At 38.2% G+C, this 24,740-nt stretch overlaps 1 protein-coding gene across 1 annotated transcript in view; it reads right to left on the bottom strand.

The window, feature by feature from the left end:
* Positions 1–24,740, bottom strand: part of ttn.1 (titin, tandem duplicate 1) — a 336,276-nt gene that overhangs the window by 70,744 nt on the left and 240,792 nt on the right. Inside the window, exons 191-228 of the mRNA XM_043694489.1 lie at positions 24,442–24,556; positions 24,042–24,326; positions 23,620–23,771; positions 22,536–22,683; positions 21,377–21,554; positions 21,176–21,297; positions 20,441–20,728; positions 20,060–20,356; positions 19,760–19,946; positions 16,431–16,546; positions 15,922–16,221; positions 15,508–15,807; positions 15,302–15,407; positions 15,006–15,202; positions 14,602–14,907; positions 14,218–14,496; positions 13,810–14,109; positions 13,403–13,705; positions 12,857–13,231; positions 10,244–10,546; positions 9,736–10,035; positions 9,335–9,631; positions 8,960–9,244; positions 8,570–8,863; positions 8,185–8,484; positions 7,769–8,077; positions 7,451–7,641; positions 6,917–7,346; positions 6,334–6,642; positions 6,098–6,246; positions 5,234–5,266; positions 4,990–5,119; positions 4,599–4,898; positions 4,178–4,495; positions 3,784–4,080; positions 3,358–3,657; positions 2,688–3,002; positions 2,191–2,339 (exon numbers count right to left, since the gene is read on the bottom strand). Coding sequence (XP_043550424.1) covers positions 2,191–2,339; positions 2,688–3,002; positions 3,358–3,657; positions 3,784–4,080; positions 4,178–4,495; positions 4,599–4,898; positions 4,990–5,119; positions 5,234–5,266; positions 6,098–6,246; positions 6,334–6,642; positions 6,917–7,346; positions 7,451–7,641; positions 7,769–8,077; positions 8,185–8,484; positions 8,570–8,863; positions 8,960–9,244; positions 9,335–9,631; positions 9,736–10,035; positions 10,244–10,546; positions 12,857–13,231; positions 13,403–13,705; positions 13,810–14,109; positions 14,218–14,496; positions 14,602–14,907; positions 15,006–15,202; positions 15,302–15,407; positions 15,508–15,807; positions 15,922–16,221; positions 16,431–16,546; positions 19,760–19,946; positions 20,060–20,356; positions 20,441–20,728; positions 21,176–21,297; positions 21,377–21,554; positions 22,536–22,683; positions 23,620–23,771; positions 24,042–24,326; positions 24,442–24,556 — 9,363 coding nt within the window. The remainder of the gene's footprint in view (positions 1–2,190; positions 2,340–2,687; positions 3,003–3,357; positions 3,658–3,783; positions 4,081–4,177; positions 4,496–4,598; positions 4,899–4,989; positions 5,120–5,233; positions 5,267–6,097; positions 6,247–6,333; positions 6,643–6,916; positions 7,347–7,450; positions 7,642–7,768; positions 8,078–8,184; positions 8,485–8,569; positions 8,864–8,959; positions 9,245–9,334; positions 9,632–9,735; positions 10,036–10,243; positions 10,547–12,856; positions 13,232–13,402; positions 13,706–13,809; positions 14,110–14,217; positions 14,497–14,601; positions 14,908–15,005; positions 15,203–15,301; positions 15,408–15,507; positions 15,808–15,921; positions 16,222–16,430; positions 16,547–19,759; positions 19,947–20,059; positions 20,357–20,440; positions 20,729–21,175; positions 21,298–21,376; positions 21,555–22,535; positions 22,684–23,619; positions 23,772–24,041; positions 24,327–24,441; positions 24,557–24,740) is intronic.

The following is a 24,740-nucleotide window of genomic DNA, read 5'->3' as shown; positions in this document are numbered from 1 at the left end:
TGTATTCCATTTGCCACCTTTCTGCCCAGCTCTGCATCTTCTCTATATCCTGCTGTAACCTGCCATATGCTTCCTCACTGTCAACAACTCCTCCGACTTTTGTGTCATCCGCAAACTTGCTCACCCAACCTTCTAGCCCCTCTTCCAGGTCATTTATAAAAATGACAAACAGCAATGGTCCCAAAACAGATCCTTGCTGAACACCGCTAGTGACGGCACTCCAAGATGAACCTTTGCCATCAACTACTACCCTCTGTCTTCTTCCATCCAGCCAATTCCTAATCCAAACCTCCAACTCGCCCTCAATGCCATACCTCTGTATTTTTTGCAGTAGTCTACCATGGGGAACTTTATAAAGCGCCTTACTAAAATCCATATACACCACATCTACTGCTTTCCCCTCGTCCACCTCCTTAGTCACCTTCTCGAAGAATTCAATAAGGTTTGTGAGGCACGACCTGCTCTTCACAAAACCATGCTGACTGTCCTTGATCACATTATTCCTATCCAGATGTTCATAAATCCTATCCCTTACAATTCTCTCTAAGATTTTACCCACAACAGAAGTGAGACTCACCGGCCTATAGTTACTATCGAGTTTATTCTTAGGACCTGTAAGCTTTATCAACCTGTGATGATCATTTTGTACTTATGTCCACACTTTGGGTAACTATTCAATGCTATTTACATTGAAATGGTCCATCAAATCTTTCTGGAAATTTTCTGTGGGATGGAGGTGACTACCAACTCAACAATTCTGTTTGTTAGCTTCCAGTATGAAAACCTGTATTGGGGAACCCTTTCTCTGTATCTGCTGACAAGTTAGTCAACGGATTTCATGTGATTCTGTCTAAATGGCATGAATCTAGTTAATAACTATGGAAGTTTAATCTAGCTCTAAGTTATCTGTCAATGTGACCCATGTAATTTGAGATCTTTCAGCTTTTGGCTATTGGTCCTGATGTGTTAAGTTAAGCAAATCTTAATGACTTGCTTTTCTGTATCAGACACCCTGAACCTAGAAACTATAGTTCTGAATGCTGTTTAAAAATGTTAACTTTTGATAGGAAGTCTGCTGTACTCCAATCTAAAATAGAGTATTTTGTGCACATTTTGACAATCGTCTCTTGTTTACTATTATTCCAGCACACACTCTGATCAATAGCCTTTCCCAAATGAGTTCAATAGGTCTCTCAATAGGGATTTGGCTGTTATGCAGAATGCTGTGTTTGCAACACTCTCCAGTGAAGGAAAGAACAAATTCATCAAAGGCTGTCTCATGTAATTAGCATGATTTCAGACTGTTGACCATGTGTTCTACCCAGGCGAAAGTGAGTACTGCAGATGCTGGAGATTAGAGTCAAGAGTGTGGTGCTGGAAAAGCACAGCTGGTCAGGATGCATCTGAGGAGCAGGAAAATTGACATTTCGGGCAAAAGCCCTTCATCAGGAATTCCTGAAGATCTTTTGCCCGAAACGTCGATTTTCCTGCTCCTCGGATATTTCCTGACCTGCAGTGCTTTTCCAGCACCACACTCATGTGCTCTACCTGTAGATTAGCTTGCTTGATGACTGTGCAAACATTATAGCTCTCATCAACACAATGCTTTCCACTGCTGTTCACCATGTCAAGTTAATGGTAATTGATTAATAAACAATCACACATCAAGGATTGATGAACTCAATGAATGCATTTACTTGAAACAGTCAAACATATTACAAACTAGGATAGTATTACAGCAACTGACTGATTTTTATGTGTGTGTGACTTGCAAGCCCAAAGCAGACTGATTAAAAGTTCAAGCTAGAGTATTAAATGCACACAGCAGATGGTGCCCACCATGTTACGCTTTTAAATACAACATACACATACATATAGGAGGGTCTGAGAAAGTCATGTGACAAAGTGATGGGAGGTTAAAAAGGGTGGGGCACTTCTGCCTTTGCAGGTCTGAGTAATTGCAATTGTTTGCTTGCACCTCATTTTATGTCAAAGCGAGGAGCTATAATGAAATGGTACAGAACAATTTAATGACTTTGTCCATCAAAGTTTGCTATTCCAAGGCCAGAACTGCTACATTGGTCTTCAAATTTTCCCAGACAATTCCACAACAAGCAAGCGCAGAGAATAGGAACTAGGAAATCGGCTTCTATATTATAATATATATTGATGCACTATTGATAACTTTACCTTCTCCCATTCTTCCTTTCCTTCCTCTTTAAATTCAACAAAATAACCAGTAATCCTGGATCCACCATCTTTCTTTGGTGGAGTCCATTCAAGATCTACAGTTGACTTTGTCCAATCTGTCACTTTAGGGAATGGAGGTCCAGGAGGAGCTGTTAAAACAAAATAATATTTAGACCAAGCTATCAAAACCAGGCTGTTGAAATGGCTGCAATATAAAGCATGGGTGTTAAAACTGCAATCTTGCGGTCCATGAGTGAATGCAGTCATTATATTTCTGTTTGCTAACTTGATTGCATGCTGTTCCTGATATTTTACACTAGTAAAAATATATTGTCTGCAATACTGCACTGCATTACTCATGGGTAGCTAATAGTACTAGAAGTTAGAATAGTTGGTTCTCAGGAATGTGACAATTACAGCACTAGCAATTCAGGCAATATTTACAGATATCTCACATTTATAAAAGTTTGAAAACCATACTAGAAATGAATACCAACCTATAGGATCTCTTGCTGTCACTGGGTCAGAAGGCGGGCTGGGAGGTCCAACACCTGCTGCATTAATGGCAAACACACGGAATTGATAATCTGAGCCTTCAATTAGGCCAGTTACTTTATAGGATACTCCAAGTGGCATAATCCTAATTGGATCCCGATTTACTCTGTTCCATCTCTTCCCAGTGGTGTCCTTACGTTCTAACCAGTAGCCAGTTACTGGAGAGCCACCATCATATTCTGGTTCTTCCCAGTTGACTACCATAGAATCGTAGGTCACACTGCTTATAGTCGGTTTGTCACAAGCTCCAGGTACAGCTTTAAAAAAAAATATTTGATTGTTATTTTTCAAATCTACAACAATCAGTATATTCTGACAATAGTTTTGAAAGCATAAGTGGAAAAATCCAAAATATTCATTAACTCCAGCACAAAAATTAAATAATTTTCATTAATGAATGAGAAAGCCTGTACAATAACTGGTACAAGTTTTAATTTAAGCAATTTTGTTAATCCATAAACAATCTTGTACTATGAACTAAGAACTTAGCGCTTAGAAGAAACAATTTTGTTAGCTATTATTAAATATGTAGATTTGAACTGTATAGATGCATTTGTATGTCAAGAATATTAGCATTTAGAATTTGTGCAGGAAATTTATTTTAGCACATACTAAATAGGTTTCTTGCTGTCTCTGGTTCACTGTCAAGAGGTTCACCAACACCATATTTGTTCTGAGCCATGATGCGGAATACATATTCATGTCCTTCCAGTAACTTGGGTACCGTGCAGATGCACTCTTTAACATCATTGTTAACCTGAATCCAAGTCCTTCTACTTGCTTCTTTCTTTTCAACAACATAGTTGGTGATCTTGGAGCCACCATCATCTTTAGGAGGGAGCCACGATAAAGTCATCTTTTCAGCACTTATTCCTTCAAACTTAATAGGACCAATTGGAGGACCAGGACGACCTAAGTATTAAAATAAGTCAAAATATTAATATTCTGAATGACACTTAGTACAGCAAATGCAAAGAATGCACGTCATTGGATTGTCAAAGCTAGAAATTAAAAGAGTCAAATTTTACAAAAGATTACCCAGAACATTGAGTCTCATTTCTTTAGAAGCAGTTCCGAAATTATTTGTTGCAGTGAGCGTGTAAAGACCAGTGTCCTTTCGAAGGGACTGATGAATTAATAGAGTGCAACCATCCTCTGACACAATTTTGTTGACATGTTGATCATATTCTACTTTATTTTTGTCCTCTGGCTTTTGGACAGATGCCTTGTACCACGTCAAAGTTGGGAATGGTGTGCCCTTGACTTTGGCTACAATGCTGATGTCTGTATTTTGTTCTGCCTCTAAAAATTCATTAAGTTCAATTTCAGGTGGACCTAGAGAAGGGAATATTGAGGATACTCCAGTTAGGTTCTGATTCGGTATTTTCAATTGTTAACTTGTGAATTATGATACAGTTCTGTTAGGACTTACATGTTTGATCTTTCACAGTAATAGGTCCAACAGAATTACATGGTTTACTGGCACCAGCTTCATTAACAGCTTTCACACGGAATTCATACTGCCCACCCTCAATGAGATCTTCTACTGTAAACTTGGTTTCTTCCACATCACGTCGATTGCATTGTTTCCAGCCTTCCTTCTTTTCTCCAGTAGGATCCAAGTAAAGACTTTCAATAATGTAGTGTGTTACTGGAGCGCCTCCATCTTTCTTTGGTGGCTTCCAAGTAAGTGAAACGGAATTCTTAGTCACTAAGCCAACTCTCAGTTTTGTTGGAGGCTCAGGAGGATCTGAAATATCAAAAAGTTATTTGTAAACAAAAAGTATAATCACTAAAAAAAGCATAATCACTCTGAACTGGACAAGTGTATGTTTCTCAAATTATTAACTTACGAATTGGATCTCGAGCCTTGGTCCTCTGGATTGTTTCTACTGGTGCACCAACACCAAATCGGTTTTCTGCCCGGACACGGAAGAAGTATTCCTGCCCTTCAACAAGATCAGGCACAAGAAACGATGTGCCTGCACAGGCAGCGTTAGCTTTGACCCATGCCTTTCCTTCCACTGTCTTTTTCTCCACAACATAGCTCTTGATTCTATCTCCACCATCATTGTCTGGGGGCTTCCATGAAAGCCTACAAGTACTTCTTGTAATGTCACTTACTTTGAGATCTTTTGGTGGTCCTGGCATATCTGTAACACACAATGGTAACAAATTTAATGAACACACTAAACCATTACAAACATTCTCCTTCAAATACATTCTAATAAAAGAATGACATACCAAGAACATTTACTCTGACATGTACTGTCTTTTGCCCGGCTTTGTTCTTTGCAGTAATACTGTAGCGACCAGAGTGGCTTCTATTACACTTTGGAATAATCACAGCTGTCTTAGTTTCAGTACCTTCAACCTACAAAAGAGAAAAAGACAAATGAATAAACAGAAAATACAATGTAAATTCAAGTTTCAACTTTCCAAATTTTCAAATGTAATACTTCAAAAGAATTATGGGCTACATTATTACCTGGGCATCAGCTGGGAGATTATGTACTTCATCCTAAACAAAACATTAAAATATCAAATGTTATAAAATCTGCTAAATCCTTCTTTTTTAGGAAAGACTATGATTATTGCTGAATAATTTGTTCCATGCTTATAAATTGGTTCAATTTAATTTCAATCTATTTTTGGTCTAAACCCAACTTTTAAAAAATTACTTCATGACATATGGGTGTCACTGGCTAGGCCAGCATTTATTACCCATCCTAATTGCCCTATAGGAACTGATAGCGAGCCACCCTCTTGGACAACTGCTGTCCACTTGTTGTTGGTACATCCGCAGTAATGTTAAGAAGGGAGTCCTACGATTTTGACCTAGTGACAGTGAAGACGTGGGGGATACAGTTCCAAGTCAAGGTAGTGTGCTGCCTAGAAGGAAATTTGCAGGTGGTGGTATTTCTATGTATATACTACCCTGGTCATTCTAGATGGCTTGAGTCACAGGTTTCAGAGATGCTGTTGAAGGAACCTTGTTGAGTTGATGCAGTGTATATTGTAGATGGTACACACTATTACCACAGTGCATTGGTGAGTGGGAAAATCAATGTTGAAAGTGGTGGACCATTTTGACCTGGTTGATGTTGAAATTTTTTGAGTGTTCTTGGAGCTGTATTCAGCTGAGCAATTGGAGACTATTCCAGCACATTCTTGATTTATGCCTTGTAGATGGCAGTTAAGATTTGGAAAATCAGGTGATGAGTTAATCCCACAGAATGTCCAGCCTCTGACCTGCTCGAGAAGCCATGGATATTTTGAATTTGGATGGCATCTAGAATTCCTGCCTTGGAGCTGTCAAGTCATAGCTACATACAATTAAAATATTTCATACCTTCAGCACTGTCTTAGCTTGTCCTTCAAATTCCCAATTAATCTTTGGAGTAGGACGCCCTGTGACAACAGCTGGAATTCTCAAAGATGAGCCAGCAAGACAATTGAGGAGATCTTGTGCACCGAGCTCCAATGTTATAGTTGGTTCCTCTGCAAATTATGATGAAAAATATGATAGCTTCAGTTTTCAAAAATTGTTTTCCAACATTCTTTCATTCTAAATTTAGAGGCACATACCTAGAATTTCTTTCATAATTATTTCTGAAGTTGGTAAACTTGGTTCAGATTCTCCTGCAGCATTAACAGCTTTAATGCGGAACCTGTACTTTTTCAGTGCCTGTAGGTTGGGCACCACATATTCACAGTTAGGAATCAGTTTATCTGGATCGGATGCTCTTGTCCAATCAGGTGAACCCTCCTCTTGCATTTCAACAATATAGCCTTGAATTGGGCTATGACCATCTTTTTCTGGGCGTTTCCATTTAAGCGATATTGTATTCTTAGTTTTGTCAGTGACTTCAGGACAGGATGGAGCACTCGGTGGATCTTCAGGGAAAAAGAGTAATTTTTACGTTAATCTACCCTATTTTCTCGAGTATATCTGAAAATGTCCTTTTGATACTTGTTTGCCTTTAGTAGAAATATGAAACATCAAAAATATTTTACAAATGTTGCAGAATTTATCTTGTTAAAGTTAGCTATAATATTATCATATTTTTCAATGTATATAGATTATTTTAGGATATTTATCTTAGAGTTTTAATCAGTGCTCTTTCTTTAATTGAAATGAATAACGTATATATCCAGAAATTAAACTTACATTTAGGATCACTTGCTAAAGCAGGGTCAGAAGGTTCACTAGGTGGTCCAACTCCAGCTGCATTTTCGGCCATGACTCTGAACTGATACTCAACACCTTCCAGCAAGCGATGAACATTGAAGTTTAGGCCTTTTACAGCTGGCTTTGTCACAGGAGCTCTGTTGACACGTGACCAATACACACCATCAATCTCTCTCTTTTCAATATAGTAACCAGTGATTGGAGAACCACCATTGTCCAACGGTGGTTCCCAAGATACAAGCATAGATGACCTTGTAACATCAGACACTTTTGGTTTACTTGGTGGTCCTGGGAGGCCAAATGGATCTTTGATTGTCACTTTATCAGACATACAGCCATCACTAATTCCATACTTGTTTTCTGCTCTAACTCTAAACTGATATTCTCCATCAGTCGTCAATTTCCATACCTAAGCAGAAGAAAGTTTAGTTACACAAATGAAATTCACTAAATGTATTAAGACAGATTATGAAAACATTGACTTAGTGAAATAATGTGAAAGAGAAACATTACGCCATATCGTCTTTCAATAATATAGTTTGTGATCTCCTCCCATTCAGATTTCTTCTTGCTTGCGTCACGCTTATCAACAATATAGTTAGTTATTTCACTGCCACCATTGTCCTCAGGGGCATCCCAGGTTAGATAGCAGGATTCTGCTTTGATGTCAGAAACTTTAAGATTTCTTGGTGGTGAAGGCTTATCTAAAGTTAAAAATAAAATTCAACATCAATCAATATTTAAACTATAACAGTTACTTTTTGAGAGTTTCTAATACAAGCTTCATAATATTGTCTCAAATTCTTTGTTGCAGTTGTTTCACTTTCTCACCTAGAACATTAACGTCCACAGATTGGGATGCTGTTCCAAGGCGGTTTGAGGCACTAACAGTGTAAGTATTTGTATCCTGACGAACAGCAGCAGGAATACTGAACTTAGTGTTTCCAGTTGTTCTTGAAGTGACTTGAGTTTCTATCTTCTGTCGGTCAGTTGGTTTATCTATTACTGTTTCACCTTTACTCCATTCAATTTTGGGGAAAGGAAGGCCTTCCACCTCAGCTGGAATGTCAATTGGTTCACCAGCTTTCACAGCAATAACGCTTTTCTTAACTTTCAGCCGCAGTCTTACAATTGGACGCACTGTTAGGATAATAAACAGTTCAAACAAGAATAAAGACATTGTAAAATTATGGAAGTTTGGAAGGTAGGAGCACAAAACAGAAAAAACACTAAATAAGTGGATGTACCTTCATCATCTTGCACTATTACATTAAGAGTAATTGATGGTTCACTTTCTCCAATTTCATTGGCAGCTCTGACACGGAAATCATACATGTTTAGATCTTCTAGATCCTCAACCACAAAAGTTGTATCTGGACAGATCACTTGGTTAACTCTCTCAAACTTAGGCTGGTCATGTCTTTTCTTTTCAACAAAGTATCCTAACACAGGGCGACCACCATCATTTCGTGGTGGTTTCCATGTAAGTGTGACTGTTGACTTTGTCCTTTCTGTGTATGTAAATTTCTCAGGCGACGTTGGCGGGCCTATAATGAAAATGCACTTTCAATACTAACATGTAACACACATGCACAGAGATTATTTAGTTCTTCTGTTCACTTCATATCTTACCTAAGGGATCAACTGCAGCTATAGGTCCAAGTGTATCAGCAGGACCACAGCCGTATTTATTTTTAGCACAAATACGGAACATATATTCCTGTCCTTCAAGAAGACCAGTGATGTCACACTTAGATTTTTCTGTCTCGATTGGTTGTCTCCAGGAATGCATTTTCGCATCCTTTCTCTCAATAACATAGCCAATGATATCACTACCACCATCATCTATTGGTTCAGACCAGTTAAGTAATATCATTTTTCTTGTAACAACTACAGGTTTTAGATCCAGTATAGGTCCAGGTACATCTGGAAGAAAAATGATGTGAAGCATTAGATACTATCAATTTATAGAGGTAGGATAATAACCTATTTTATACTTATTTCATTAATTATATGTCTTACCTACGACATCCACTCGAGTCCAAGCAGTTTTGCTGCCACTGCTATTTGTACCAGTGACCAGGTATCTTCCAAAATCGCTTCTTTGGGCATTTTTAATGATTAATTCTGTATTGGTACCAACTGTTTCAATAACAACCCGCTTTTCATCAAGTTTGCCTTCTTCCTTGGTCCATTTAATTTCTGGAGGTGGTCGACCTGTTACTATGGCAGGAAGTCTGAGTGGTTCTCCAGCTAGTTTTAGAACACCTCCTTTCACACTTTCATGAAACTCTACCATTGGAGGCTCTAAAAACAAAAGAAGTGTTTTATATAAAAAACAAAGATAAAATTCCAAAATACAAACAAATCACAAGGTATTTTCACAGTCTTCACTACCTCTTGGATCCATGACGGTTACAGCACTAGTAAGACCAGGAGCTCCTTCCCCTGCATTATTGACTGCAGTCACGCGAATGATATAATCTGCATCTTCTCTAACCCCAAAGACTGTGTACTTGCGGTCTTTAACTAGTCTTTCTGTGCAGCGTGACCATTCCTTTGATCCAACAAGTTGCTTGTCAACATGATAACCATTGATTTCACCACCACCATCATAGATAGGAGGATCCCAGATTACTTCTATTGATGTTGCAGTTGTATCCAGGACACTAGGTATTGGTGGCCCAGGTGGCACTTAAAAAAGGAAAGGAATGCATTATTAATTGTGAAACAAACAAGATGTGCTTTAAAAAAGTTCTGTTTTTTAGTTTGCCAGCTTTTGCTAAGCCAGTACTTACAAATTGGATCCCGTGCTGTCTTGGGATCTGAAGGTGGACTGAATTTTCCAGGGCCAGCTGCATTTTCGGCACAGACTCTGAATAAATATGTCAATCCCTCCATGAGACCTTCAGCTTTTACTTCAAGAACATTTAACAAGTTTTTATTGACACGAGTCCAATGCGTACTGTTAATTTCTCTTTTTTCAATCCAGTAGCCTAAAATAGGACTACCGTTATCTTTTGGTTCTTTCCATGCAACAACCATACTATTTCTAGAAACATCCACCACTTCAGGTTTATCAGGGGCCTCAGGAGGATCTAAATCAGGAAAGACAAGGATTAGTAAATTGCTGTACAAGTAACGATAGCTTGATAACAACTATTATTGGCAATAAAAGTTGGAAAGTATATTATATCAGCAAAATAATGTTCTTCAACAATGATTGTGACAAGTAAAACTTCAAAATAACTTTAAGCATTGCAAGGTATATAATGATAAACTTGGGAAAGAAAAGTTAAAACTTACTAAATGGATCTTTGGCAGTAAATGGTTTTGAGACACAAAATGGGCCATGACCAAATTTATTTTCTGCTGCTACGCGGAAAATGTAATCTTTTCCTTCAATAAGTTTTGTCACATGATATTTGCAATGTCTAAGAGTTGATGTTATGGAAATCCAGCTGAGTTCAGCTTTGGAATTATCTTTCTTCTCCAAGATATAGTTGAGAATCTCACTACCACCATCGTCCAAAGGAGGGTCCCATACGCATATGACAGAATTTTTTCTGGGTTCCTCAAACACGAAGTTGACTGGTGGACCAGGTGTGTCTAGAATGCCACATAAAAAAAAAACATACATTATGGTTATAGCGACAACAGTAAGTGTTTGCATTTTGGCAACTTCATATCAAAATACAACAGTAGGCCAGATAGTTGCGTGAAAATGTTGCCCCTTATGTCTCCTTTATATCTTTCCCTTCTCACCCTAAACTTCTGCCATCTAGTTCAGGACTCCTTTACCCCAGGGAAAAAAAAACTTTGTCTATTTATCCTATCCACGTCCCTCATGATTTAATAACCTCTGTAAGATCACCCCTTAGCCTCCGACACTCCAGAGAAAACAGCCCAACCTATTCAGCCTCTCCCTATAGATCAAATCCTCCACGCTGGCAACATCCTTGTAAATCTTTTCTGAACCCTTTCAAGTTTCACAACATCTTTCCAATAGGAAGGAGAACAGAATTGCACGCAATATTCTAACAGTGGCCTAACCAATGTCCTGTACAGCCGTAACATGACCTCCCAACTCCTGTACTCAATACTCTGACCAATAAAGGAAAGCATACCAAATGCCTTCTTCACTATCTATCTACCTGCGACTCCACTTTCAAGGAGCTATGAACCTGCACTCCAAGGTCTCTTTGTTCAGCAACACCCCAGAGGACCTTACCATTAAGTGTATAAGTCCAGCTAAGATTTGCTTTCCCAAAATGCAGCACCTCGCATTTATCTAAATTAAACTCCACTTGCCACTTCTCAGCCTATTGGCCCATCTGATCAAGATCCCATTGTAAGCTGAGGTAACTGTCTTCACTGTCCACTACACCTCCAATTTTGGGGTCATCTGCAAACTTACTAACTATACCTCTTACGGTCACATCCAAATCATTTACAGAGGAACCTCGATAATCCGCATATCAATTATCCAAATATCTTTAAGACAGAAATAGATAGGTCCTTGACTCGTAAGAGGATCAAAGATTATGGGGAGAAGGCAGGTTGAGAAACATATCATCCACGATAAAATGGCAGAACAGACTCAATTGGCTGAACGGTCTAACTCTGATCCTATATCTATGGTCTAATTGCTTAGATGACAGGAGTTGAAGAAATACTAACTATTTTTGTAGATGATATAAAGATAGGTAGGAAATTATGTTGCCATAAGGACATAAGAAGATTGTGCACTGATATAAGTCAGTTGAATGATTTGGCAAATGATTGAGTGTAATACTGTAAAATGTGAAATTGTTTACTGTACCAGGAAGAACATAAAAACAGTTTTACCTAAATGGTGCAGAGGCTTCTACTACATGAGTCAGAAATAATTAACATGCAAGGAAAGCAAGTAATTTAGCAGACTAACAGTTTGCCATCCTTTATTTAGATTAGATTCTCTACAATGTGGAAACAGGCCCTTCGGCCCAACAAGTCCACACCGCCCCTCCGAAGAGAAACCTACCCAAACCCATTCCCCAACTCCCAACTCTATATTTACTCCTGACTAACACACCTAACACTGTAGGCAATTTAACATGGCCAATTCACCTAACCTGCACATCTTTGGATTGTGGGGGGAAACCAGAGTACCCGGAGGAAACCCACGCAGATACGGGGGGAAGATGCAAACTCCACGCAGACAGGCTGGAATCGAACCCAGGACCCTGGTGCTGTGAGACAGCGGTGCTAACCACTGAGCCACCATGCTGCCCCGATTATGACAGCAATTGAACATGAGTAAAAATGTTATGCATAGCTGAACAGGACATTGATGAGATCACACCTCGATTACTGGGGGATGTTTCAGTCTCATTGTTTAAAATAGGATCTAAATGCAATGGAGGTCGAATATTGGAGATTTACGAAATTGATTCCTGGAATGAAGAGGTTGTCTAATAGAAGCAGGACAGACTGGCCTGTTTGCACTGGAGTTCAGAAGAGTGAGAGGTAAGTTGATAGAAGAATATAAGATTCTGAATGGCCTTTACAAGGAGAATGCAGAAACATTATTTTCTCTTTGGATCAGTAGAGAACTTGGGGCATTGTTAAAAATTAGGGGCTGCCCTTTTAGGATAGTGATGAGGAGAATGTTTTTCTCTAAAAAGGGTGTGTAACCTTGGGACTCCACCTCAGAAGGCAGGCGAAGAGGGATCATCAAGTATCTTTAAGGCATAGGTTTTTGCAAGGTAATGGAATCAAAAGTTATTGGGTTTGGATGGGAATGTGGAATTTGGAAAGATAAGTAAATCAGCTACAATGTTATTAAATGGTACAGTGAATTTGAGATCCTTCTGCTCTTACTTTAATGTTTGTAAAATGATAGTGTAACATTTATGAAAAATTTGTATAACATCATACCTAGGACATTAACGTCACAACTGGCACGGGCAACACCATGGTCATTTTCTACTTTGATGGTAAATTTTCCATAGTCTTTTCTGATGGAATCACGAACCATTATTTGGGACTCTCCTCTTCTGCTGTTATCAACAGTTAAACGTTCTGGTAAGCTGAGAGAAAATGGTTCCTCAACTTCAGCTTCTTTCTTTCTAGTTGGTATTATTTTCTGTACTCTCTTTTTGATTTCTTCAGGTCTAATTGTTTCATCATTTCGAAGCCACGTCACAGTTGGATAAGGCGATCCCGAAATATGGGCGAGAAGACTAATTTCATCACCTCTTCTGACATTTAATCCAAACTGAAGGTTTCCAACGAGGAAGACCTTTGGTGGATCTGTACAGAAAAGCAAAATAATTGTTAAAAAAACCTCTCATTGTTCAATTGCTCAGTCTTCAAATGACTACAGAATTCTTTCCTCAGCTGTTTGTTTATGAAAATGAAGCATTTAGGTTATTCCCCATTTAATGACTTTTCTGAACCTCACATGCAGAAAAAAGCACTCACCAATTGGGTCCACTGCTTTGATTCCCGGAGTTATTCTTGAAGGATCACTGATTCCAGCAATATTCTCAGCACGTGCACGGAACTGGTATTCCTTTCCTTCCATAAGATTTTTAACAGTGTAAGACAGAACAGGAACCAAGTACTCATTGCATCTCTCCCACTCCTCACTTCCTTTAGCTAGTTTTTCTATGATATAGCCCATGATTTTGCAGCCACCATCATAAAGAGGAGGTTTCCATGTGAGTGTCACAGATTTTGAAGTTGGATCCTGGGTCTCCAGGTCAATTGGTGGATCAGGGCGTTCTAATGAAAATTACATCCATAAATGAGTATTCAAAGTATTGCAATGAATGTAGGCTATATAGATATATTTTGTTTAATGATGATTTTCCTCTGAGAGTACTTACGCTTTGGATCCTCTGCAATAACAGGGTTGCGAAGTTCAGTGTATTCACCACCACCAATTTTGTTCACAGCCTTTACTCGGAAATAGTATTCACAATTTGGAATAAGATCTTTTACTGGCCAGCTTAGTTTATTCTCACCAGACATTACTGGTGTATACGTTCTTCTGCCAGCCTCACGACGTTGAAGAACGTAATGAAGAATTGGGCTGCCACCATCATACTCTGGAGGATCCCAAGTTATTTTGCAAGAACTCTTGGTGATATCATTTGCTCTTATATCCTTACATTTACCAGGCAATCCTTAATTAAAACAAAATAAAAATGTATTATGTTTGTCTAAAAGTAAGCTTCTCAGACAAGGAAATAAACAAACAGTCATGTTTACTTCCATTTCACTTGAATATTTACCTATGACTTTAACGTTGATGGTGCCTGTTGCTGAACCCAGTTTGTTTTCCAAATTAATAGCATAGACACCAGCGTCAGCATGAACACTGTTCGTAATCTCAAGGGATGCAAGGGTATAGGCGCTCTTCATAGTCACCCTATCATCTGCTTTGAATTCTTTTCCATTCTTATACCATAAAATAATTGGTGTTGGTACAGCTCTAAAGGTTACAGGGATGTTCAATTTCTCACCCTCCACAACAGTTATATCTTGAGTTTGCACATCAATGCTTGGATTACCTATGGAAGGAATTTTTCAAAATTTTAATGCTAAATGTCATTTTATTTATTGAAGAACAATTTAAGCTTAAGAAAGCAACCATTTTAAAAGAAATCAGTTCTTACAGTCAGAATCCTTCGCCACAACATTTTCTGAAATTTCAGATGGATCACTTGCTCCAATGGCATTCACGGCCCTAACTCTGAAGACATATTCCTTGTCAGGGATGACACCTTCTACTGCTTTATACTTCAGGTCCTTGACTGGGCGAGAATTAATTCTCATCCATTTCTCTGTTCCTGGTTCACAAAGCTCAATATGATAGCCAATAATAGGGCTACCGCCATTTTTCTCTGGTGGTTTCCACTCAATAGATATATGATCTCTGCTTGCATCTGTCACATGTAGTTCAAGAGGAGGAGATGGAGGACCTGGATACAACAAAATTATATTAAATATTATCTGCAACTTGTTTTCAAAATTTAAAGTAATTCACGTGATACCGTTTTTAATTTCAATTTCTACTCACTAGTTGGGTCCTCAATTGTAAGCAAATCAGTTGGTTCACTTGGATGGCCACAGCCAGCTTCATTCTCAGCACGAACTTGGAATTGTACTTCAGTGCCCTCGATTACGTCAGTGACTCTAAAATTGCATTCTGGTCCTGGAGTCCTGCCAGCTTTAACCCAGCGAGTTCCTAATTTCTCTTTCTTTTCAATTACATACCTAAACAAACATTGCATGGGATTCATTAGTGTACATTATAAAAAAGAAACTATGACTTGTTGAAAGTGTGCTGAACAATAATAAAAAAGCTAAAATGACCTCTGTATTGGTCGTCCACCATCATTTTTGGGAGCTTCCCATTTAAGTTCAACATGTCTCTTCGTTACATCCACAACTGTGAGAGCATAAGGTGGCCCAGGAGTTGCTGGAGAGAAATCAAAATATATATGTCAGATGTAAAGAACTCAAACAAGGAAATAATTATATAAAGGGAAAGAGAAATTCATAACCACTGAAAAACTTACTGAAGGTATCTTTTGCAAGTACTGAATCTTCCAATTCACAGTATTCACTCTGTCCAACTGCATTTTCAGCAGCAACCCTGAATACATACAGAGAACCTTCTGAAAGAGGTGTAACTGTGTACTTGATATCTTTTACTGTTGTGTCAACAGTTTGCCAGCCTTTTCGTCTTACATCCCTTTTTTCTACTATGTAGTTTGTTATTGGAGAGCCACCATCCTTTTCTGGAGGTGTCCATTTAAGATCAGCAGTATTTTTTGTGATGTTAACAACTTGTAACCAACGTGGAGGTGAAGGAGGATCTGTGTGGAAGTAAACAACTCTTGTATTTAAAGAAAAAATGAGTTTTTGCATTTTCCAAAGTTATCCAAAGTTGAAATGCAATACATATGGCCGATAAATTGAGTAAAACTTACTTAATCTATCCTTGCACAGCACAGGATCACTGGGTTCACTGGGCTCGCTTTCACCAACTTTGTTAACAGCTCTAACACGGAATGAGTATTCTTGTTTCTCCATCAATCCTTTCAGGAAATATTCAGTGATAGGAATACCTTCAGCTACTCTAACCCAATCCTCTGTTCCACTCTTCAGCAGCTCAACAACATAAGACTCAATCTTTGCTCCTCCATCATGCTCTGGTTTTGTCCAATTCAGGAACGCTGAAGTCTTCATGACATCTTTAACATTAGGTTTTCCAGGAGGCCACGGTGGGTCTATAAATGAATGTACATGAAAATTATTGGTCAATGCTTAGGTAAACATGACATGATCAATTCTATCGTGCCTTGCATGTACTCAAAGAATATTGGAATCTAGCAGGAACAATTTCCAATATTTTCTGGTTGCATTCAAAATCTTAATGCCAAAATTTACTTTAATACATAAAAATATTATGAAACTTGAGTTGAAAATATGCACTTACCGATTGGATCCTTCACCAGGATTGGGTCTGTTTCTTTGCTCGGCTTGCCAGGACCAGCTAAGTTCTCTGCTAGAACACGGAACTTATACTTCTTCTTCGGAGTAAGTCCTTTGACCCTGTTGAAAGCAAAACATGAACACACACGTGTTAATTTGCATGCATTATATTTATCTAATATTCTGCTGTCTGTAGCGATCAGAATGACAAGATTGTTTTTGCTCAGGTGAATTGTTCAACTAGTTGTAGTTACCAAAATTTTTTTCAAAAGTATTCTGATAGCCACAATTCAGCTACATTTGTCATCCTTTTCAGTCTTAACAAAACAAAACTAACACATGTTTAGCAAATAAGCAGAAAATCTCCCAAATGCTTGCATTTATATAGTGCCTCTGACATAGTAAAATCTCTCCAAGATGCAAATGTTTGACATTGTACTGGAAAAGGAGAAATCTTGACAGGAAAACTAAAATTAAATCAAGGACATAGGCTTTAAGGATCATAGCCTTTCATGGCTACCAGGTATTTGAAAATACTTTACAGCCAACAAAGTACTTTTGAAACATGTTGACTGTTAATTGTTGTAAAAACCCAACTGGTTCACTCATGCTTTGGGGAAGAAATGTGCCATCCTTAAGTGGTCTAGCCTATGTGTGACTCCAGATCCACAGTAATGTGGTTGATTATTAATTGGTGGCCTAGCTAGCGATGCCCACAATCCATGAACAAAGGAAGTCACACTTGTCTTTTATTTACTTATGGGACACAGACGTTGTGGCTGGCTAGCATTTTTATTATTACCTGTCCCTAGCTGCCTTTGAACTGAGTGGCTTGCTAGGCCATTTTAGAGGGCTGTTGTGAGTCAACCACTTTGCTGTTGGTCCGGAGTCACGTGCAGGTCAGACCAGATAAGGATAGCAGATTTCCTTCCCTGAAGTGCATTAGTGAGTCAGATGGGTCTTTTTGACAATCGGGTAATGGTTTTGTGGTCATCATTAGATTCTTAATTCCAGATTTTGATCTGATATTCAATCAAAATCTATGGAGGAGTCCACTGATGTGGAAATACCATAGAATTCAATGTCATTTTAAAAAAAATCATTCACTATACAAACATGGTGGCAAAACCAGCATACATTGCTCGTCCCTAACTACACTTGAGAGGTGGTGATGAATTAGTTTCTTGAACAGATATGAATGAGTTGTAGGTTTGCTGACAGTGCCCATAGTCATCAGCATATATGTGGAAAGATGATGTTGTATTTTCACTTGCATGCCAATAAGAAAAAGAAAGGAGGGGCAACAATAGAATATTGGGCAAATCCAGAGATAATGAAACAACAGGTTGATGAGAAGCCACTGGTGATCACTTTCTGGCTGAAATAAAATGGATAAGACTGGAACCCAAGTTAGGGTAGATCCAGAAACACATATGATGGAGGGTATCCAGTGGAGGAGGATGGGTGGACTATTGTGCATAAATCTGCATAGAGATCAAGGAAGACAGATGAAGAGGGCAGGTGACCACATTCATAAAGAACAGCATTTGTATCTTTGATAAGGGCCACTCCAGATGCCATGGAGCAGAAAGGAAGGAGATAATAGTTTTCAAGATTAGATGCACCAAGAAAGGTTTTTTGATGAGAGGACAGATAGCGCTGGATCTGAAGAGAGTTTGGGATGTTATCTGAGAAGAATGATTTGGAGGTGCTCCACAACCACCTTATGAAGGAGCAGCGCTCCGAAAGCTGGTGATTCCAAATAAACATGTTCGACTATAACCTGGTGTTGTGTGATTTTTAAATCTGAGAAGAAGAAACTGTTCATAATTTCAGTTAACGGTGGGGCCCAGAAAGAGCAGTATTGGTTTGATTTTTAAATAATCAACTGTTGGAGACTCAGTATAGATTTTTACAATCGAAATGTGGAAGTTTCATTTAATCATCAGAGCCAAAATATCTACATTTCCCCTAACAGACAGTGAGTTGCGATCAGTTTGGTTGGAACAGAATCAAGGGAGCTGGAGGTGAACAAGATTAGGTGGAAGAGCAGAGATGAGATACAATCTAAAGAAAATGTGGCTCCAGGGCAGTCAGAAACCTTTGGGAAATTTTACTCCAAAGGACAAGGAAAGAGACAGAAGTAGCTGAACAGATGGTCTTGATTTTTGTGACATTAATAACTCTGGACTCCTCACAGTTACTACAAGGAATGAGATTGGAAGAGACAAGTTAGAGTGATTTTATTATTAAAAAAATGTTGATAAGATAGTGAATAAAGCACAAATTATCTTTGGATTCTTGAATCATTTTTGATTAGCATTTGTTTTAGTAATGGAAAACAAAGAACTTCATAATGCTTCTACATTAATAACCAAAATTGGAAAGTGTTTTCTTTTCCAATCCATATTTTCTTCAGGTACTAAGATAGTTTCTTATTGCTCCTCAGCCAGATCTTTGGCTTCATTTACTCCTCATTCAAGAGTCTACTTCTTGTCACTCTCCATAGCTCTTGCTAACAATCTCTGTTCCTTGGGCTAACATTTAATCTCCAATCCAGGAGCAAGATTTTTCAGTTGATTTTGCTTTAAATATGCAGTCCAATTGCACTATTCATTGGAGTTTGAGCAAGAAAGCATCATTAGCTTTTCAATCAAATCAGACCTGCTGGGAGGAGAATATGGACTAGAAGAGAGAAAGGCAGTTAAGTAATTAGATTCAATTTCAGCTTCCATCTGCACCAGGAGGTGCGGGAAGCCACTGAATTATGGCTCCTACCCTGGCATTGGTTGGGTTGTGGATTTGGTCAAGTGACACAGACAATTTATGGCCACGTAAGCTTGAAGTTCAGATTACAGTATAACCTCGATTCTCTGAACGACACAGGTGTGGAGTATTTTGCTTGGATAATTGAATGTTCGGATAATCGAATGTTCGGTTAACTGATCAGATGGCCACGGGGAGTGGCCCAGCCATCGGAACCTTGAGATCTTGTCTGTAATCCGAAAATCGGATAATCGATGTTCGAATAACCGAGGTTATGCTGTATAGCTAACCTCTCAGCCCTGGTTTCCCTCGTGTGCTATCAGCTTCAAGATATGAATGGCACAGTATCGGTGTTCCCATTAAATTGGGGTCCATAAGCAAACTGATGAGCTTAGAATATGAACTAATTGGAGAGAAGTTTTAGTTTTATACATTTTACTATGAAGAATGCCATGGGAGATAAACCATTTCTAGTCAAATCATCAGCACAGACATCTCAGAAACCACAACATATTGCCGAACATTTCAAAATGTGGTTCACTTATAAATTGTCATTGTCATAAGTACCTGAAATTTGTGTCTTTAACAGGTATCTTGTTGCATCTAACCCATTTGTCAGTTTCTGGATCATATCTTTCAACATAATATCCAGTGATTGGGCTACCACCATCTTCCTCTGGTTCAGACCAAGTCAATGTCAATGAATCCTTAGTAATATCTGAGCCTTGCAGACGTGTTGGAGGACCAGGTGGATCTAATATACAAGCATATTTCCAAGGGTTTTTAAAAAAATCTAAATAGCATATTATGTAAAAATTAAGTAATAAAGTTTAGAATTATGAAGTTAAAAATAATAGTCTTCCTTACCAAAAGCATATTTAGCAATAATTGGAGCATGCTGAGCTGGTTCTCCGATGCCATACATGTTTTCAGCCCGAACTCTGAATGTATATTCTTTTAATGGTGTGAGGTGTGTTGCTTTGAATTTTGTTTCTTTAATAGTTGATGACAGCTTGTTCCATATTTCACTAGTTCCTGCTTTACATTCCACGATATAATTTGTAATGTGTGAACCACCATCATCTCTAGGTGGATTCCATGTCAAGACACAGCTCTCATTTGTAATATCAGTGATATCAAATGCAGCTGGTGGCCCAGGTTTGTCTGTAAATAAAATAAATAGTATGTGTTTGAGTGAATTTATTTATTGCAAGAATTGGATACGTTTAATAAGAGCATTTTAGCTACCTAGAATATTGACTTCAACAACAGCAGTGGCACGGCCGCTAGTGTTTACTGCCTCGATAATATAGGGACCACTGTCGCTCCTTGTGGTATTTGTGATTGTCACAGTGGAATGACCAGGTTTTGTCTCAATTGTTATTCTGTCGTCAGGTTTCAGAATGTAATCAGCTTTTGTCCAAGTAATTCTAGGTTCAGGTTTGCCAGAGATAAAAGCTGGGAGCTCAATCTTTGTTCCGGCTTTCACAGTGATGCCAGCAAGCAGTTTAACATCAAGATGAATCTCTGGAGCCTCTGTTGAGGAAAGAAAAAAGCATCTTAATAATTTAATTCAAACATGATGCATTGCAAAGGGTAATTGCAGGTTTAACTCAGTACAACTTTGCTTTTATTGTGAAACTACATTTGTTCAATAGTTGATTGTAGAATCATGCATGAAAATTGTACAGCTGATTTGTGGCTCTTCCGAGTCCCAGTCATTAAAATGAATTCATCAGCAAATTAGAATTGTCAATAAGATTCTGTGTGGATGCATAATCCACTTGATTTAACAATGCATTTCAGCTCTCTTATTCTGTTTTCTTATAGACTAACTCAACTTGCAAAAGTGACAATGCTTAACATAATGTGCATATTTGTGAATTAAATCTGATGACACAGCAGGATTGTAATCTATTACTAAAGCTTAGCTCTAGCAAAAAATGTGTTATGGAAAAATAATTTATAACAGCAATAATGTACCTTTTGGATCAATTGCTTGTATATCATCTGTGGGTTTACTTGGTTTGCTGGCACCTTGTCTGTTCAAGGCTTTAACACGGTAAGAATACCATTCCCCTTCATTGAGACCTTTGACTTCGAACCTATTCAACAAACAGCCAATTTTAGCATTTTTGATGTACTATTTATAGCAAATATTTGAAAACGAGGTATGTAACGAACCTCAATTCATTAACTGGATCTCCACATGACTCCCACTTTTCAGCACCACGTTGGCACTTCTCTACTAAATATCCTTTAATTTTTGACCCTCCATCATATTTTGGTGGTTCCCATGTAAGGGTAATTCCTCTGGCAGATGGATTTCTCCATCTAACATTTTCTGGTGGATCTGGAACAGCTGCAAAGTACACAATTACAAATTAACATTTTGAGTTCAAAAGTGTCAAAAAATAATTAAAGCGTACTCCTTCGGATATAAATCAATACCAGCAAAACAGATAACTCAATTATATTCAATTTTCTGAATAATGATTTGGTGAAATATATAGAAGCTGGAAGATAAAGAGATAATCAAGAATCCCTAAGTGTGGAAGCAGGCCATTTGGCCCATCAAGTCCACACTGACCGTATGAAGAGCATCCCACCCAGAGGATATGGAAACTCCACACAGTCAGTTACCCAAGGCTGGAATAAAACCCAGGTCCATGGTGCTGAGGCAGCAGTGCAAACCACTGAGCTACTGTGCTGTCCTAAAGAAAGGATGGGATTGTCTTTCCAGTATCAGCGCTTTGGTGAGGAATGATTTTTGTTATATCCATCATCACCACTGCATCTCCAAACTAATTTCCTGAATGCGATTGTAGGTTCATGGTGGGAATACTGCCACACCTCAAGGGACAGTTTTAAGTACAGAAGCATTTTGAGGATCAGTCTACTGGCTTCCTGGTAGATGTCCGCAGAGACAGAGTTGCAAACAAAGCAAGGGAAGGGATCCAAAATGGTGAAATAAGGGCATGCTAGAAGTTCCACTCCAGCACTGAGGAACGCAGGAGTCTCCCTGGTACCACCTCACAGAGACAGTAACTGCTAAAGACCAGAGGGAATTCAATTTAGGGATTACATATAGAGAATAGATAAAGTAATATTTTCAGTATAAATCACTTGATAGCTCTTACATGTAATTGCTTGTTGAATCATTCTCAGAGAGATCTTGGCTTGCTCCTCTATTAATTTATTAATAATATATATATTAGCTTGCACTGTAAAATATTTCAAAAGGACCTGTACTGCATGCATTTAAAATGAAACCAAATTGATCCATTTGACTCCGTTTCCAAACAAAGGATTTTGAGATTCAATACAAATGATGAATACTTACTTGCTGGTGCAGAAACATTAACAGGTTCATCAATATATGCAGGTTCTCCTGGGCCACATTTGTTACAGGCAGCAACTTTAAACAGGTAGTCTTTTCTTTGGACGAGGTCTGGGACAGTAAATTCTAAATCTTGGATTTTGTCAATTACCTAAACAGCACATAATAATTTGAGTCATCAGAAACATAACAAACATTGATAAACATTAATAGAAATATTGCTATCACTTCTGTTAAACAAAGCCAAATCCCACTTTTTCCCTCTGTAGATGATGTACAATAGATTGATTCACTTTCTGGGTAGCTTCATATTAACCACAGACCTAGTACTGAGGCATGGAGGGGCATTGGTATACAGCTTTAGAGGAGTTCCAGATCAAAGATTCAATGAAGCTCAAGAAAAGCCTTTGATCTTAATTGGTTTGAATTGCTGACACCCCTTTAATTTCAGTGTGGAACACAAGCAGTCTCATCAAGCACCTTTCCATCAGATGGAGAGGAAATTGAAGCAAATGGGATGCTAATAGCCACTTCACTTCAAGATTGACCTGTTTGTAGGCTCAACACTGGCTGAATAAAGAACGTTGGAATGTCTTGAAGAAACATAAGAGGACATATGTCCAACAAGCATCTTCTTTATTTTCTCTCTCTGCAATGCCGGGAAAATGAGTATTTCTAAAGAGCTTTGAAGAGAATTTGACAGTGAAAAGAAAACAAAACTGGACTAAAAAAGACAGAAAAGTTTGCAAATGACTGAATAAAAATGCTTAAATCTGCACTGAAATCTTATGGTGCAGCAATGTACTGACATGGGATTGACCTCAATATTGCAATGGATAAAATTGATAGCAAAAATGGAGCTACCTGTGAACTGACATCTGAATAGATCTGTTCTTGCTTGTTTCCATCAATATCTCAGTCTGTGGACTTTTGGCTTGCAATATTATTTTTCTCAGGAGACAGCAATTACTTTGTTTCTAGCCTAAATTCTTTTATTGAAAAAAGCTTACAATTGTTGAATCATTAGTTTGATATATATGCATTCACCTCAAAGGTAAATTTGTGATTAGCACAATTTCTGACTTACTTTGGTCCAAGTCTTGCGATTAACTTCACGTTTTTCAATTAGATATCCAGTGATTGGGCTTCCACCATCATCATCTGGTAGCTCCCACATCAGATGTACTGTATTTCTACCAATTTCTGACACTTTAAAGTCATTTGGTGCACTTGGGCGCTCTGGGAAGTTATAACAACAAAGTATTAAATACCTTATGAGTTTATTTTTAATGCTCAAATCCTTGTTACTAACTTTTTTCTTTTCTCAGTCCACTTTGGGCTGTATCTCTGCTTCTCTTTTCTATCTTTGAAAACCTCTGCAAACTCATCTCTGATTATATTTGCAGTTACTTCTCTGAACTTAAATGTTAAAGATTGTACTGTATGTGGAAACTACTGTAGAATCATCTTGAAATGATTATTGTGTTCTGAAAATATTCAGATACTTACGAATTACGTTTACATTAATTTCTCCCGTGACAGATGACACATCATTTTCCAGTGTCAATTTATACAATCCTTTATCGGGACGCTCACTGGGAGAAATGACCAGTTGTGTATATGTTGCAGTTGTCTCCATCTTCACACGATCACTGCTTTCAAGAGGTTTATCATTGACTGCCCATTTTGCAATGGGTACAGGATAGCCAGAGATAGGTACACGAATCTTCAGTGGTTCTGGAACAATGACTTCAAGCCCATCTTTGAATGCTCTCAAGTCCAAGGTAGGAGCCACTAAAATGGAAAATGTAACCAATCTTAAAATGTTATACAAATTGTCATAATTTAAAAAAGAAACTCAGTTTTGTAGCCTTTAATACATTCTTATTTAGAAAAGGAGATTCATTACCGTGAGGATCATCAGCTGTTAGCGGTCCAAGAGTATCAGCAGGATCAGAAACCCCTGCTGCATTCTCAGCAGATACCCTATAATAATATTTTACTCCTTTCTTCAGACCAGTAACCTGTAATGTCAAAAATTAAAATAGATGGAATATCAAAAAAGTACTAATATCTTAGAAGGTTTTTTCCAGTCATCACAAGTATAAGGCCTTATATGTTGAAGACTCAAATGTATCTTGCAAAACTCAACTTTAAAACCTATTCTTGACTTTCCTCAACCTTCTCCATCATCTTTATAATTCCATT

The sequence above is a fragment of the Chiloscyllium plagiosum genome, chromosome 7 (assembly GCF_004010195.1).
Source record: "Chiloscyllium plagiosum isolate BGI_BamShark_2017 chromosome 7, ASM401019v2, whole genome shotgun sequence".
Taxonomy (NCBI): domain Eukaryota; kingdom Metazoa; phylum Chordata; class Chondrichthyes; order Orectolobiformes; family Hemiscylliidae; genus Chiloscyllium; species Chiloscyllium plagiosum.
Note: the sequence above shows the minus strand (reverse complement) of the source record. Positions and strands in the feature narration are given on the sequence as shown.